General features: G+C 37.7%; 1 protein-coding gene across 11 annotated transcripts in view; it reads right to left on the reverse strand.

Moving 5' to 3' along the window:
• The window catches only part of DNM3 (dynamin 3), a 170,264-nt gene that overhangs the window by 112,662 nt on the left and 40,649 nt on the right, over nt 1-16,953 (reverse strand). For 8 of the 11 annotated variants that reach the window (XR_004358574.1, XM_032696593.1, XM_032696591.1 and 5 more), the window contains exons 13-15: nt 15,412-15,460; nt 13,742-13,771; nt 7,055-7,168 (exon numbers count right to left, since the gene is read on the reverse strand). Coding sequence is in view for 10 of the 11 variants with exons in the window: in XM_032696593.1 (XP_032552484.1) it covers nt 7,055-7,168; nt 13,742-13,771; nt 15,412-15,460 (193 nt within the window). In the remaining variant the exon portion in view is untranslated. Of the gene's footprint in view, nt 1-7,054; nt 7,169-12,542; nt 12,549-13,741; nt 13,772-15,411; nt 15,461-16,953 lie in introns of all 11 variants that reach the window. The other 3 variants (XM_032696592.1, XM_032696590.1, XM_032696588.1) reach the window with 2 other exon arrangements.

A 16,953-nucleotide genomic window follows, 5' to 3' on the forward strand; every position in this document is an offset into this window, starting at 1 on the left:
GCATAGAATGTTAAGTTATTATAATCTTTCAATCGAAATCTGCTAAGCAGATCGGAAAATGAAAAACCTTAAACCTTAGTGTGTTGGGTTTTCTTTTAAATAATAGATTGTAATCAACAGTATAACTTTACTTTTACTTGTAAAATGCTTTGCTTCCTGAACTGTACTTTATTTAGGAAAAAAAAATGTTAATTGAAATACTATTAAGGGTCAGGTTTAAACCTACAAAAAGACAGGAAATGCCACAGTTAAGAATGAAACTTTCCTGAATAATGCTACTGTACTTCTGTACTGTATTTTACGCAGCATTGCAAAGCAGTATCTAAAAATAACAACCTTCCCTTAAATAAAAAGTCCTGATCACCACTGGAGAGAATACAGTACTCAACTCAGTTTCCAAGGTACCAATATTTAAAGTCAGATCCTTAACATAGGTTTTCTGTAAATATAATATTGGCAATCACAAGATTTTTTTTTCTGTTACAAGTATTCTAAAATATTCTCAAGCTCTTTACTGACTCAATGAGCCATCCAGACACAGCACACAAAAATGTGCTTGCAAAAAGCCCTTTTAGCAAGTTTACTACAATTGCAAGGAATTTCAGTTTTTAAATAAGAATCAAGTGGAGATAACTATCTAGTCATTAACAGCACCCAAGGCATTAACTGGAGGGAAAACAAATTTGCCTGTGTTTGAGATGTAAAGCTCTTTGCTGATTCTTTGATGAATTCTCCTTGTGTACAGTTATTAGAAAGACCGCACAAACTTTCCACTTAAGACTTTCCTTCCAGCACAACGTCCCTGGTAGCTGTTAATAGAAAACCTATTATATAAAATTATACTTTTATTCTTCCAAACTTTTTTACTATAGGTTGCCAGTGAATTTTACTGTAGAATTCTTTGCTAATTCAAGAAGGATGCATAACACAGACAGTGAGACCTAATTTTCCTCCAGACTAAAGATCTTTAACAACTAAATGAAGCAGTTAAATGTGACGAAATCTATGAAACAATCATTGTATTATACTTATTTTAAAAGTACTTCTAATTTGCCACTTTTGTTTTTCTTCAAAATGGTCAAGTGGGTAGGAAGACATCAACTTAAAGTATACTCTTAAATTTTTGTAGCTCTAAAATTTTAAGTAGGTGTATTATAAAGACAAATTATTTAATGTATTGGAATTAATTTTTCATGTCTGAATTAGCTAGCCATGTTTTGTGCTTTATTCATTTATTTAAGATATCTTATTCCACCTTGCTAGGTTCAAGGAAAATTTTATTCATATAACTGATAATCTTAACTTGTACACTCAACTTGCATATTACCTAAAATGTATATTTTTCTTCATGGCAAAATAATTATTAGAGCCAGAACACCTGAATAATCACATATTCATTTATTATTAGTCTAGTTTAAAACCTCAACACCACCCCCACCTTTAGCTTGTTGGTAAATGCATCCCTTTTATAATCAGTTTTCAGGCTGGAACTTAAAAACTGTTTGGCTGCTGTTCTGTATGGAATATGTTTGAGAAGGGTTTGAAAGCACTGGTTTGTTGTTACCTGTGGTGGCACTAGCGAGCAACAGAGATTCAAGAATACCATTATAAACCAGAAACATTTAATCTGTGCAGACAATTGATACAACCATCCTTTTCCCCTCTTAACTTTCCAGAGTGTTTTATACCTTTTGAAACAACACCCCAGTGAAGTGGCAAATGTCACTGCAAAGCTGGATTACAGTCACTGTGTGTATTTTGCATACAGAAAAATTCAGCCAAGTAGCACATCTCGTGATGTGAAATGATGCTATTTGCAGACTTTTGATCTATAGTACGGTCTATATTTAAGGGGAAAAAATATTACTGAAATTTTACGGGGTCATACAAAGTACGTATTTTGAGAGAAAGCTAAAATGAAATAATATGCAAACCAAAATACTAAAAGAAATATCACACATGTATAGCTCTTGCATATTAGCAAAACTGATATAAAATGCAACCAGTTTTCTTTCCAGCATGTTCCCTATAATGGGGTTAATGTGCAAGTGGCTGCCTCCATTTATACAGAAAGATTTTTATTTTTAACATGCCAGATTATTGTACTTATCTGCTCTTAGAAAATATGCACTGTATAAACATATCTTTTATCTTGAACTTCAGTATTTCTGTGCTTCCATGAAGAGTAAAAACATCTGGTTAAATTACTATGTGCAAGTACAATCTGCAGGCAAAACCCTGTATGAATTGCATATAAAATAAACGCTGGTTTCAGTTCTTTTCGCTTTTCCAAATGTTCAGTGTGACCAGTCTGTTGAAATCGCACCCCCGATACATGTCAGCACAACGATAACTCATGTACTGAAACGCTGCTTTTCTGAATAAAATCAAGTTCTGTTCTTGTTCTACAGCTCCTAATGCTTTAAAGTTTAATTCTGTTATGTGTGTTCCCCCCCAACAAAGCCCCCCCAAACTGGATTGGTACAAAGTGTTGCACACCAGCGGTGATGGCTCCAAGGGACTGGCTGGACGGAGTTGTCATGTGTCTGCCTGTCTACACTTGCTGTGCAGAACATCCTCTCACCTGTACAGCAGGCACAGACAGGCAGTCGCATGACAACCCAGCCTGAGGGAACAGCCACCAGTGGGAAACGGCTCTGACACCCCAGAGCACCTGCACCACCAGCTCCAGCCACGAGTCACTGGATCCCAGACGGCCGGTCAGTACCAAGCTGCGTGCTGCAACCCACCCAGAGTCAAACACTGCCTATAAACTACAATAAAACCCACTGCTGAAATTTTTACTGTGCTTCCTATAGTACTCTTTTCCTAGTTGTTCTCATTAACTCACTAACAGTAAGTTTTATTTATACGCAGCTCTGCGGCACCTCCATATGTTTTCTCCTTCCATTTAATTCCTAGGCATAACTTGAGCAACTTGCATTATTAGATTATTGCTGTATCAAACTCACTGACATTCCTGCTTGCCACAGAAGCCAAGAGCAGTCTGTTGTGGGGCAAGTTAATCCTGTAAACACATACAGTGTCAGACCTTAGAGTAACTTCTCCCCTTGCCACTCTCTCACCTCCTCACTTACTTTTGTATCTTGCTCCCAAATCTCACATAATTTTTTTTTTACAACTGGGAATAAACTGTGAAATTATAATACAAACTACGTCTATGACCAGATGTTGACAATACTATCATTTCCTATTGAAACAGAATGGAAATATTTTCTTTGAAAATAAGACCAAAGGGCATTTTCCCAATACATGTAAATTTCACATTTTTAGAAGTTCTAATCCTAGAGTGCAGCTTGGATTCCTTTGCACACCAATAATGCCAGCAAAATCTCTAGATGCTTTAGAAAGAATAATAAAATCACAGTCTGTGACCATGCCCTGTAAAAATGCTACACAACTTTACAAATGACAGCCATTTGTTTACATTGAGAGCTTTTGGGTTCACAAGCATTCCACATCCCCAAAGTTCATTTCATCCTGACACAGAAGTGGTTAATTCACAAACTTTGTATTTGCAGGTTGACTCTCAATGAACCTCCATTAATGGTACTTAACAAGACAGTAACAACTGAAAGCTAAAATGCCCAGATTTAATAATGTGTGTGTAGCTGTGCCTTAAAACGCTCCAGCTGGGATTACATGGAATACTCTACGAAATAAAGCTGTATTTGTAGGGTCACTGAACGTTCTAATCTTGCACTTACTTACAGCAGCCTCAAAGAGGTGCACAGCATTTTCATTTTTAAGTGGAAAAGCACAAAGTCATGGACCTGGTCACACAGCAAAGTTACGAACACAAGCAACTGTGTGCAAGATCAGAAACTAACCCAGATTAGTACTCCCAGAACTAATACTGTAACTGCTTTAAGCACACTGTTTGAACATCAACTGGCTATTTCCATAATAACAAGCCTAATAAGCATTCTTAGGCACCGAGTCCCTCTCACCAGGAGTAAAATCCTGTTGTATGTTTGACAGCAACGAAACCATGTCAAGAAACCAATTCTTTCTTTTGTAACACCGATATCATACAGCAAAATCTGAAGTCTTTTGCCAAAGCAACTTGCTTCAAAACGCATTCCACTGGGGATTCATCACTTATAAAAGCTGCACCTCACAAATAAAGGAAGCAATTTACATCCTGCTCATGGCACTAGCAAGCAACCACTAGCACTCAGAGTGATTTTGATGTCAGAGTAAATTCCAGACTAGAAAATGGTCTCAGCTTACACTAGAGGGGGTACACAGCCCTGGAGGCCCCGGCAAGCACTGGAGTTTTGGAAAGTACATTGTCAGAGCTCTGGTACAAAGCTGCTACCACATTCCTTGCTCAGGGGTACAGGCACAGGGGGAACAAACTCATCGCTGTGGCAAAAGGACAAAGGTGAGACCTGACTCTGCATCGTCCCCAGCTGCGATGGAGGGAGCGGTGCTGCTGTGAGGGGACTGCAGCAGTGACCAGCTCGAGAGGGAGGACGGGGCTCCGAACTCCCCACGACCCCGAAGGGCAGAGCCAGAGACACAAACACGGTTATCACTTCTCACATCCCCGGGACTGTGAATCTCACCAGGGGGGAAACATACCCGCACAAAGCCGGTTCAGTCAGCAGCTGAGAACAGGATGCGACAACTACCAAATCACGCTGAAAATGAGGAGAACGCTTTAAGGAGGCAAAACGCAATTATAAAAATTGGAATTCAGCCAGGAGATCATATATTTACTTCTTTATTTTCAAAGCCCATAGTGTCTGTTTCTGAAACAAGTCACTTGTTGTTTGACTAACAGCCAAGCTGTGGTTTCGACCTTCTTCAAAAAGTAGCTAGAACAGACCTTACTAATTTTTTTTCAGTCCTACTAAGAAAGGTTCAGTACAAAAAAAAAATAAATTAAAAATCATAACTTTGTATACTCTTTTCCAGGAAAACATAATCAAATTATACAGCAAATCTGTACTTAAGGAGGAACTTTTTCCACCGGCAAAGCACAGAATAGTACTATCCTATTATATTCTCTTGCCACTCTATGAAATTTCATCAGTGAGCTCCCATATTGGCCTGAATGAACTACTGGCATTTTCATGACTCTCAAAACATAACTGTTTGGCAATTAAGAGACATTACTTTAAAATATGTATTTAGAAATCACCCAGTGGCTATTTCTTTCCATGTACTATTCTGAGTGTCCCAGGTGACTCCCTCCAGTAGACTACCAAAACTAATTATTTATTTTTTAAAGTTGCATCACACAAGACATACCATTAGCATTTATAGGAATTTTTATATTCCGCATTAAACAAAGACCAGACTCAAAAAAGTCTAAAAAAACTACATTAAAAGTTGCCATAGCACATCTTGGATGCACCTCCAACTGCTTGAGACAGAACACAGCAAGGGGTGTTAATTCCCCCCCATCGCTTGTTTTAGTTCCAGTTACCTGTACTGAACCTAAGAAAGAAAGTTCTAGTAACCTTAAGAAAGATCGCAAAAACCAGTAGCTTCAAATTTTCAAATTCATGAAGTGACTTTTGCATTTCTTTCAAAGTATATTTCAGCAATTTGAGAATAAAACTTCCCCTCTTAACATTTGTCCCGTGGCTCCTCCCCTCTGCCTGGCACACACTTGTTTTCCTGTTACAGTAAATACATTTGAATCCCTTTAAAACTTAAATAAAAGGGCAAGGGGCAAAATCTTAAAAATTAACCTAATTTGTCCCTCAGTCTTAAGGTCTGTCCCAAAATAGCCACTGACCCAAGGAAAAAAACCAACCAAACAAACCCTACTGACCAGCACAGTTTCCACCATTAGCAGCATTACTGAGGGAACTCCCTGTGGCAAGTACCACATTCTGGATTTGCAGGACTCAGGAAAGCTCTGACTCTACGCACATGCATTGCAAGACCTCTCCCCACTGCTTCCAGAAAATCTACTGCAGTAAAACACTACACTGGTTTAAAGAGAATATGAATTATCTGCAGTTCCCATCAACCAGCTCCCTGTTTTGCTGGGATCAGCCAGTGTTGTGATTACTATCTACATTAAGACAGAAAGATTGAGTGATGTTTTACAGCTCATTTCAAACTTTCTCTTTACCTGTGCCTCTTCCATCCAATGAACTGGTTCACCCTAAAGATCACTAAATTTTTGCTGGAAATACTTAACTTAAAAAAAATTCAGAAAATAATAGGATTTCTTTTTAAATGTAACCCAATTTTTCTACAAACACCAACACAAACCTTAAAATAACCCACAAAGGCCTTACCATAAATCTGACAGTGCACATAATAATCCTGTTTTAACCTTCAAAATACTGCTGGAGTTTTGGATAGAGCACATCATTACAAACATTGTTGAAAAAGTAATGAAACAGAACTAACAAGCTTCCTACTGGTATATTCAATATAGTGAGCAACCTTGATGTCCTTTTCACCAGAGAAATGCTTTTTCCAGTTCCCATATTACTCACCTCAGATTTACTGATCATCCACAAAAGCATACTTTTTGTGAAATCTGAAAATCCATACCAACAGCTACAGAACTCTGCAGACAGGCTTTTCACCATCTCAGAATATGAGGACGAAGAATTGTTATCATTAAACCAACTGCTGTAGTTACTTTTAAAAGTAACTTTACCCAGACGATTTATGATCAACTTACAGTAGATGTGTAAGAGCAGCCCAAACAGGCATAGGAAAATATCCACAACATTTCAGAACAGCTTGGGTTTTTTCCCTTTTTTTCTTTTTTAGAGCAATGTGTGGAAATCACAGGAAGAGAGGAAAAAAGGAAAACAACAAACAAACAAAAACAGCCCCCACAACACCCTTTCCTTGTTATCAGCATTTCAACAGAAGTCTTAGACACTCAGCATTCTTCATGAATCAAAATAGAAATTCAAAGAACACAGCTAAAACCTTAAAACAATCTTGCAGTTCAAGGCTGCACAAGCTGATTTAATATTTCAAGCTGGTATCAGAAGACTGAATTAGTACTTTTCTTTTCCCCAGTAGTATAAAGTTCTTCATTCCTTACCTCATCGTCTTTATACCAGGACAAGCTTTCCGCGGTTAGAACGAACCAGTATTCCTTGGATCCTCCCTTCATGATGCCAATATTGTTGATGGTCAGCCAGCCTTTCCGAATGACCTATGCAAAGGTGCAGTCAGGCACAAGTTCAGATCATTACTCACTTGACATAACTCTGTTGCTGCATTTATTCTTTTAAATAAAGACTTGCTAAATAAAACATAAACAGGTGCATTTTTTCAGTCTCTGGCAAATTCAAGAGTTTTTACACATTCCTATCATTGAAAAAGAAAGTAATAAAATGAATATGTTTTCACTCAAAAGGCTGGAGAAAGGGAGAAGCCTAACTATCAGAATGTTGTACTTACAGCAAGTATGAGCGTGTTCAGGATCATGTAAACCTGAAGGTATTTATTTGCTGTACAACGACACATTGTAAAAGTCCATACAACTTTATATCTGACCATCCTGTTCTAGTCTAATTGCTAAGGTCATTTGTAAAGTTGGATACAAGGAACAGCACCTGGACAATGGCAAAGTGAGTGGCTTCTGCCACACATTGGGAATTTTCAAAATGGGTTGTATCGAGTGACAAAGTAGAGAGTTCTTCTACAGTTAATTTAAAATTAAGGTAGGAAGGGGTAAGGAGAGGCACGTGAGAGATGTTTTTTTTTTCTCTTCCACCTTAGGAGAAGAAAAAAGAGGAAGAAAAAGCCTAAGGAAGCAATAAAAATTGGGGGAGAAAATGGGTAAAGCAGAACTTTATAAAATAGATACAAGCCAAAGATGAAATAACAGATGGGAACAACATAGCTATAAATACTAAGGGCAGGAGGCTAAATCACAGACAGAGAAAAAGGGACAAAAGAAAACCTAAGAGGAATGAGAAGTCCAGAGGTGAAGAAAAGAGAATAATTGTGAAAACTCATTAACAGATCAGACAGAAACTTTCCACTTCATTGGAACATTTGTTTTCCAATGCAAATATGAGAAAGTAAACATTCCTTCCTATAATACTCTGAACAAGACAACAGAACTCCCCAGTCACACAGATGCAGGGGACCTCAGCCATTCTGTTTCTCTGCACAGCAACACCCTTCACTTGCCTATGAAGTACTGAGATAGAAAAAAGTGCCCAGAGAAGCCCTTCAGAATCCCCTCAACAAGTCCCACAGGCACCAACCTGTCTGGTCAAAAATGAGTTTCCTGTTGTATTTAAAGAAATATTCGAGACTGACATTCCTCTCACGGGGCTTTACAAGACCAGTAACTCCCCTATCAACAACTCACCAAGAAGAACATGGCTCATCACCATCTATTCCTTGTCATCTATGAAAGTTTCTGAATTAGAATTCACTCCCACTCACCATGTTTGTTCATGTAAGCTCCCTGAAAAAAACAGCTTTGGTTTTGCACAGAGCAAGGGACTAAATTAAATCTGATAACTAAACTAAAGAAGAGATCAGAAGTTCCTGAAAAGCAGGAACTTGTATTGGAAATGCACATAATCCAAGAGTATCAATTTAATTTCAAATAGGATGATCGTGTTTTCCCACTTACTACCAACCAGGTCAGCAGTGTAAGAAAAGCCCTGAAGACCCAAGAAAATACCTAAGAAAGCACTGATTTGGTTCTGAAGCCTCAGTAAGCAATAAGAGAACTGGACATAACTCCTGTAAAGAGACTCAGGGGTACAGCACAAGCAGATTGGATGGAACAGCCTGTTCTGCAAAGGTTTCTACAAAAGTTGGTTGGTATTTTTAATATTCATGTTCATTGGGAAAAAAAAAAAACACTATGTGGAGAGGGGCATTAGTGAGTACAAAAAGATGGAATGCTTGTCTGAGTGCAAGTTAAGGGAAACATACTGATAAGAACTTGATTACCCATCAAATCCTCATTTTATTTTACGATGTTTATTGAAGTAAACTTTAACAGGAAACAGCAACATGTATATATAACCAGTGTAATGGCCTTCAGGCAGCTGCCACAGAACAAGTTGTGGAACAAAACTAATTCTATTTTCTTTTTCTGCACTGAACCACACAAATGCAAAAGGAACAGATTTGCAGGAAAAGGAAGGAAATTAAGGCTTCCCATTCACTTGAACTTAGCTCTGCAGTAAGGTGAGCTGTATTTGTACAGCAGACTAAATACTTCACACGTGCAAAGGTGGGTATTCCCAGACTAGAAAGAAACTGAAATCAGAGGGTAAGAGAGAGGAAACTGTTGAATCACATTGTCTGCAACTGAAAGTGCAGTGTTGCTCCGTGTAAAGCTCATATCCACACACAGGAACACAGACAGCTGGGGCAGCACACCACTGAAAACTAGTTTGGAGACATATCTCAGAGAGGGTAAAAGATTTGAAGAGAGATGTCAGTGGGGATAAAGAGGTGGTTTCTATAAGCAAACCAGTAAGACACACCTGAGTAGTTGGTTCAAAAACCTTATCCATGATGAGCACTTCAAAGGAAAGGGAAGTAATACTCTCTGCTTATTCCATCCAGGCCTTTCCATCACCGTGACCATAGTGACTGTAACGTTAATAAGACCCTAAACATGTTAATAAGAGTCAAATTTTCTCCATTTGACAAGAATACATTTGTGGTAGAGGTCTCGGAACAAACTAAGTCAAGGTTTTTAAATCTGAACTATGTAAGCCATTTAAGAAGTATAATGAAATTTTTAATACTTCTAATGTAGGAAACACATTAGGTTGCACAGCTCCAGAAGACTGTCACCCTCCAGTCCAACACATCTCCCCATAGATGCAGAACCATCACTCTTTGTGGACAGAAACAAGCTGACTTGCTAATACAAACATTGGTCACTGTCTCGTAAAGGAAGGAATTTGCCAGTTGTTTCCTCAAAAATCCTGTGTGCTGAGGATTAGATCCAGCTGTCATTCCCACACAACACTGCAGGAAGAGCAGGACACCAACCTACAGCAATATCCTGGGTATGTGTTTTTCATACGTGCAAACTTCTAGACCTGGGAAAACAGACGATCCCATGTTCTCTAAAATATCCTGGGCACTATGACAGCTAACAACTATCTAAAACACTAAGAACCTGTTCCAGGGGACACCAAGAGGGAGAAGATGAGCTTAGTATGCTAATCCCCATGTTCTTTTCACAGAATTCTTCCTGTTTCCCAGGTACATTCTGTTAACTACAAAGAGCTACACTTACAAAAAACTCAGCACCAGTGTCAGAGATAAAGGGGAGAGAGATGTTGGATCAAGGAGTAAATTCAAGACAAAGTGAGATTGAGCAACACAGTTTTACTTTCCAGAGAAGCTGAATCAAATCTTAGACTCCAGCCAATTCCTAAAAAAAAGTAAGCTATATATTTTAGAAATAAGTGTTCTTCCATGGGCAATAAGCAGCTATGCTTTTCAAAGATACTTGTGAATTTTAAAAAACCTCTAGGGTATTGTTTTGTGTTAGTGTTAGGAATGTTTTATAGTACTTCAGCTTAAAAAATGAAAGCAGTGTGTTTCATTATTTTCACAAGTTCATTTGCTGGTTGGTTTGTATCTAAGAGAGACATTTCAATATTTTCTATCGTATTTCTAAATGTCACTCCGTGCAAACCGGTTATTAGTGACATGAGTTCAGGAAGGTGAAAAATATGGGCATTGCCAGAAGCTCAGGAAGACAATATTCTGACCGGTAGTTGGACTCCGTGCACAGGATGAACAAGAGATGACAGTTCCTTCCTTCAGGATCCTGATACCTAATCTGGGTGTCTGAAAAATGAAACTTAGAGGCTACGAATTTATATGAACAAGCCAGAAGGAAATAATTTTCTCATAGTTCAGCTGCACAAAACCCAAATCATATTTGTTGTTTTTACTCTCCAGGACTTCACAGATAAACAGGAAAGCAAGATTTGACACAATAAGCACATTTTATGAATTGCTGCATGACTTCTTCGTTGCATTGAATCAAATGAGGTATTTCTAAAAGAAATACATTTAAAAAAATGGAACACTTTCTGATTCTCTAAAGAAGTATTTGAGGAATGATTTCAAGATAAGTGAGGTAAGTGAAATTGTCTGGGCAGACAGAAATACAAGTGTGAAAATCATGAGACTGGCTTCTCCCACAACATTCCAGCAGCAGCACTTGTTAATATAACTCTATTAAAGTTGTATTGCTTAACTCCATTGAAATAATTCTGAACATAGAACACAACTCCCAGTACTACTCTGTCTTCCAATCACTGTCATAACAACATGTTCAATTATGAAGATTATCTCACTTTACATATTAGAGGGAAACCTAATACAGTATTTCACTGTAATTTGCCAAATGTCAGAGCATAAATTCAGATCTGTTCTGATACTGAACACAACCAAGATCTTGTGACATTGCTTCCCTATAAAACACTGCACAGTATATTACATAACTTAAAAATAATGACAGTGGCTAAAGTCCTAAAAACAGGTCTGCCTTAAAGAAAAATTTAGTCTTTAGTGAAGCAAAGCACTCAGTGATGAAAAATTTAAAAATGCTTCCAAATATAGTTAAACAAAGATTGAGATGAATAAGTCAAACATGAAGGAATCTTAAGCCAAAAAATAAGTAGTCATGTAGAATGGCAATACTCCTCTAGTGCTGATAAATGAAAATTCAAGAGCAGCATGATTCATGATGCTAAATTTTGAAACATTCTTGAATGTGCTAGCCTATGGGCACCACTTCTTTTACAGAAACACTGGCACTTCTTGAGACAACAGCCTTGTCATGATTTTTCATGACCACCTCCACTGACCATGGCACAGGGTTCCATTTCCATCTGGTTGCTTAAAAAAATTCCATAAACATTTTTTTCCTGGATCATGCAAGATAACAGGATTTAAGTATATCTGAAGAGAAGAAGCAGCAAAGTATGCTACAAAGCAGGATTAAAAGAAAAAAAAAAATAAAAAAGGGGTTACTAGGGGAAAAGTTACTTATTAACACTATAGTTCAGGTCAACCAATGGGGTCTGAATGCTACCTGTGTCCAGAACAAGTGAACCAGGTTGCTGGTGTAACACTGCAGAAGAGGCAGGTCAAACAAAGCCTTCAGACCCAAATCTCCAAATCACTTGGACAGTGACTTGAAACAGTTCACATTAAGCCTCTTCTCCAGTTACAGGGGCTACTTCAAGCACAGCAGCAGATCTTGCCACTAAAGTAAATCTCAAAACAGAATTTCATATAAATTACATATAAATGACATATAATGCTCCATAATTTGAGTGTCTTGCATTCTCACACACAGAGTATCAATTCAGCACATGGAGCAATGACACCTTCATCTTCAAAACTTTACCATGAGGGGAAATTTAAACATTAAATTTTAGTCACCAAAACAAATCTCAGCACACAACATACACAGTTAGGAGTGGGTCAGCTTTCAGGAGCCGGACCTTGCTAGTGTGCTGTGTAAAACCAAGCATTACACTGATTACTTCAAGCAAATTAGAAGACAGACTAACCTGTGGCTTAAAAAGAAACTTTGTGGAGTCAGGTCAAAGCCTCAGGCGGTAGCAAAGAAAAAAACAAACAAAAAAAGGCCAAAGATTAAGTGTGAGAGGATAAATTAGTAGCAGAGGAAAGAGGAGCAAAAACATGTTAAGAGGAATTGGCATTATCGTCCAAAAATGAGGTATTGCTGTCCTCATCTTATTTCCAAGATACACAGAAACAGTTAATAGTTATCTGCATCATTCCAGTTCAAAGCAGCTACTAAAAAGAAAAGCAACAGATTGCAAATGAGCATCCCACTATTTTGGGAAAACGTAGTGATCTTAATCTCCCAAGGGATTCAATTCAACTGCTGTTAGAATCAGTGCTGCCTAGTACTTTTTCCATGTTTAGTTTAAAATTATAACTCATATAATTTGTTGATGTGGCAACGAAACTGGAAAAGTGTATGTTTTCATCACAGATATTGCCAAAGACTGCACACAATACAGAGATTTATTTCTTGCACCTATCACTGAACCAGGAGTAACTTGTTATAAAATTAACTGCAGTTTAGACAATTAATTCTAATTAGTAATATTAAAGACATTCAAGTATTTATTTACTCATGAGGTGGAAGGGTTAGGAAAGAATTTGTCCATGATATATTGATCCTCCTGGTGCTCTGAAAAGAATGCTAAAACAGCTTTAAATATTTTCTTTCATAGAACTCACTTTTTCTATCAGAAGTAATTCCTTGGCATAAACAAAACACAAGAACAGTACCTGTACCCATAAACAGCATGTTCATTTACACAGGAGCTAATGTTTCCTTTTGGTTGCCAGAAACTTATTTGCCCACCATTCAAAAGGAGGTCCACTATGAATAGAGGCACTTAGATAAAAACTGCTTTCCAGTTACATAATAAAATATAACACCAATTAGTCATTTTAGTTTGAGGAACTCAGTAAATTATAAAAATATTAATTCTATGCAAAGTTTTCTACAACATTTTAAGTTATACTAGTTTAGACTTGTACCAGCAGGTTAGAAGCAGTTAAGTGATGAACTGCAATTATACTTTGTTGAGAAAGTGTTACAGACAAGACAGCTTAACATTAAATAGTTTAGTAGCAAGTATTTAACAAACCAATGAGTTAGAGACAAACTTTGCCCTCTGAGAAGCTAAATGAAAAAGCAACAATAAAGCTTACAGAACTTAGCTCGTACAATTTGCCTTGAAGGCGGTAGATTGGTTCCCTGAAATAGCAAATTGCAAAAATGAAGTTTTATTTCAGAAACATTTTCTCATTCTTTTCAACTCCAAACAATTAACTTACAAACATCTGTTTATTATCTCTAAAATAAAAGGTTCAGCAAAGTCCTTTATACCAGAATTAATCAAGTCTCAACATCAAATTTAAAACGCCAAGCTTTTCCTCCACTTCTTTAGAGAGAAAACATTCACTTAATTAAAAAATCATTCATTTTATTTGTGTATTTTTGAAGAGTCAGATAATTGGTCAATTCTCCTTTTATGGGACACTCCAAAGTGATGACAGTTGTTGTGTTTGACACATGTTCCGGCACAGCTAGATAAGGAGGAAATCTCTCCTCAGAGGGGAGAGACTCGTCTTTGAAGCCATTTCAGTGTTTAGACCTTCCAGGGTTCTTTTTCATTTTAATCCAAACCATATATTACATCAAAAATGCCACTCATGCTGGGCAGGCTGTAGGGGACCATTCCCTCCAAGAAGTTCTTGGATTATTTTAAGTAATGTCTCAAAAATAACTAGCAATTTCTTGGTGGGAGGAAGAGATTGAATTTCTATCCCCAAAAAGATAACTAAATTTTCAGAAAATGCCAACAACTCTTGTCCTATGAGAGCAGCAGAATAGGAGATTTACCGAAACCTCGGGTTTATGACCTGAGGGATCTAAACTCAGTGGTCACATTTGAAAATGTTGACCTTTCTCCTCCTGAGTACTGTTTGATCAAACTGCATGTGAAAACATCAGGAAGATGTTCAGTACTGGTAATTATTTATAGAAAATTTCATTGTCTTATTTTTACTAGAATATTTTATTTCCTTCTAAAGTATGTACTAGTTCCATAATGCTTTTTTTTTCTCTGTTTAAGACTTTGCAAAACCCTCAAAGTGAGCATAAACTCTCCAAGGTTATAGTAATTTTATTATTTTTATCTCATATTAAGAAGAGGACTGATCCTGCAAAGTTCTGAGAGTTCCTGGTCCACATAAAAGCAAAGAAAGAAGCAAAGCTCAGGAGCCTCAAGCATCTTGCAGAATCAATCTCATACTCTTATGTGACAAAAAGAAACAAACAACTAATGAATCTCAGTGAAAATGCTAATTAATCTGAGGCCATCAACCAATTATTCTTTGTTTACTTCAAGAAAGGCCTATGGTGCAGAGTCAACACCTTTGTGAAGGTTTCAGCAGAGGGAAAGGCAAATCCACTTTTGCTTGCTGAATTGCCCTTCACTGCTGTTAAGCTGAGAACACATGAGAAGTAGGAAAACACTATGACAAAGCACACACAAGCAAGTACTCACCAGCATTTTGGATTCTGAAAGTCACAAGTTTGCAGTTAAAACACATCGACGTGCAACATGAGAGATTCAACGCACTGCACGCCATGGGAGGGGAGGCACTAACCAGCAGTGCAAACAGGAGCAGAAATTCTAAACATTAAATGATGGTAACAATGGGAGTCAGGGGGCTCTGAAAAGTTCAGCAAAACAAGGCGATGATGACGAGTTTTATGTATGTTTGAAGCAGAAATGGTAAAGGACACACAACAGGAAGATACAGCCAAGAAAACCAAACAGTTTGGGTTAACTTGCACATGCCATTATCCATTCTCTGTTAGGTGCCTACCTGATTTCCCACTGCACTTTTGTTAACCTGACTGCTTCTTTGTTGGGCACTAAGGGAAGCAGAGGAAAAAAGTTACACTGAAGAAACTTGAACTAAGTCAGTTCCTGAGGAATAGATTTTAGTAGCAATAGTTACTTTGGATTCCAGCAGAGAAAGCTAGATTAACACAGCAAAAGAAACACAGCAAAATCATTGCATACATGTGCATATTTCAACTGCTTTTCTACCTGCTTATATTTGTCTGCTTAGAACAGAAGAGACATGCACAGGAGACAGTTCCTACTAATCATATCCTTTGCAACAACATCCAACTTGGATTGGTAAAGGTTACTAAAAAGCACAGAGAAATTATGGCTCATGTGGGTAACTTTGGAAACGTTGGCCTCTATAAACATTCAGAGGAGACAAAGAGCCATTTCTGTTATTTAGCACAGTACAACAAAATCCTCCCCTGCTGGAGGCTTCTTAATAGCTTTGTCTTGACAGTTTGTTTTGGATATTATTCTAATATTTATATGCACTTTGAGGGTGTAAATATAACCAATGGATGAAGCCGTCCCAAAGCTGGTTCAAAGTTGAAATCGTATAAGAATAGAACACATTTGAAATTAAAGCATATTTAAAGTATTTTGCTCAATTCTCAAACTTTGGTAATCCCAGTTCCTGAAACAAAACACACTCCTGTCTCAAAACCAAAGAAGTTGCCATTAATTCTAAAAGCAATTGCATTACGTGCTGGTTTGTGTTAGGCCACAACATTAAAATATTTCTGGAAAGAGGCAGAAAAGCATCCAGAGAGAAAGCTTTGGCTGCTCAACCACCAGAGCGGGCACTGGCAACAGGAAGTTTTGTTTGGATTAGATTATACCATTTCACCAGGCATTGATTAACTGAAGAAAAAAGCATCCATATATTAGATCAGCTACAAATGCTGCTCTGAAAAAGAAAGGCAGAAAGATGTGCTTGGATCAGAGCCTACAGGCCAATCCTGCCACTGTTTTGTGCACAGCTACTGCTCCAAAGAACTGCTGAAGCACCAAACTCAACCCCATCCAAATTCTGATCTTGCCCTTTGGGCCGCACTCTATTAAATCAGCAGTCCACATGCTGTCTGTGAGAAGATCCAAAAGGATATTTATTCTGTGTGCCTACTCTCTGCATTTAACTCCCTATCATCCTGATCCTTTTGCCCAAGTGACACTGCACGTCCCTGGTGCATCGTCTGAGTTGCATAAGCTTTGGGGCATAAATTATGATTAAATAATGTGCACACAGAAAACACAGCACTAACCCATCAACAATTCTGAAACACACCTGAGATGGCTTTAGGAAACTTAATTGCTATTCTTTTGGCTTGATTTTTTTTTTAAATTCTATCATTTTAGAAAGCTAATTAAACCTTGAACACCATACTAAGAAACTCATGCCTTACAGAAATAGCTCACCAACTGGTCCTCTATTTACTGTTCTAAATACAAATTACTCTTTTTGTAAATTGAAGCACACAGCTATGCCTGAGTTACACTGACTGGAAACAAACCC

The sequence above is a fragment of the Chiroxiphia lanceolata genome, chromosome 9 (genome assembly GCF_009829145.1).
Source record: "Chiroxiphia lanceolata isolate bChiLan1 chromosome 9, bChiLan1.pri, whole genome shotgun sequence".
NCBI classification, from domain to species: domain Eukaryota; kingdom Metazoa; phylum Chordata; class Aves; order Passeriformes; family Pipridae; genus Chiroxiphia; species Chiroxiphia lanceolata.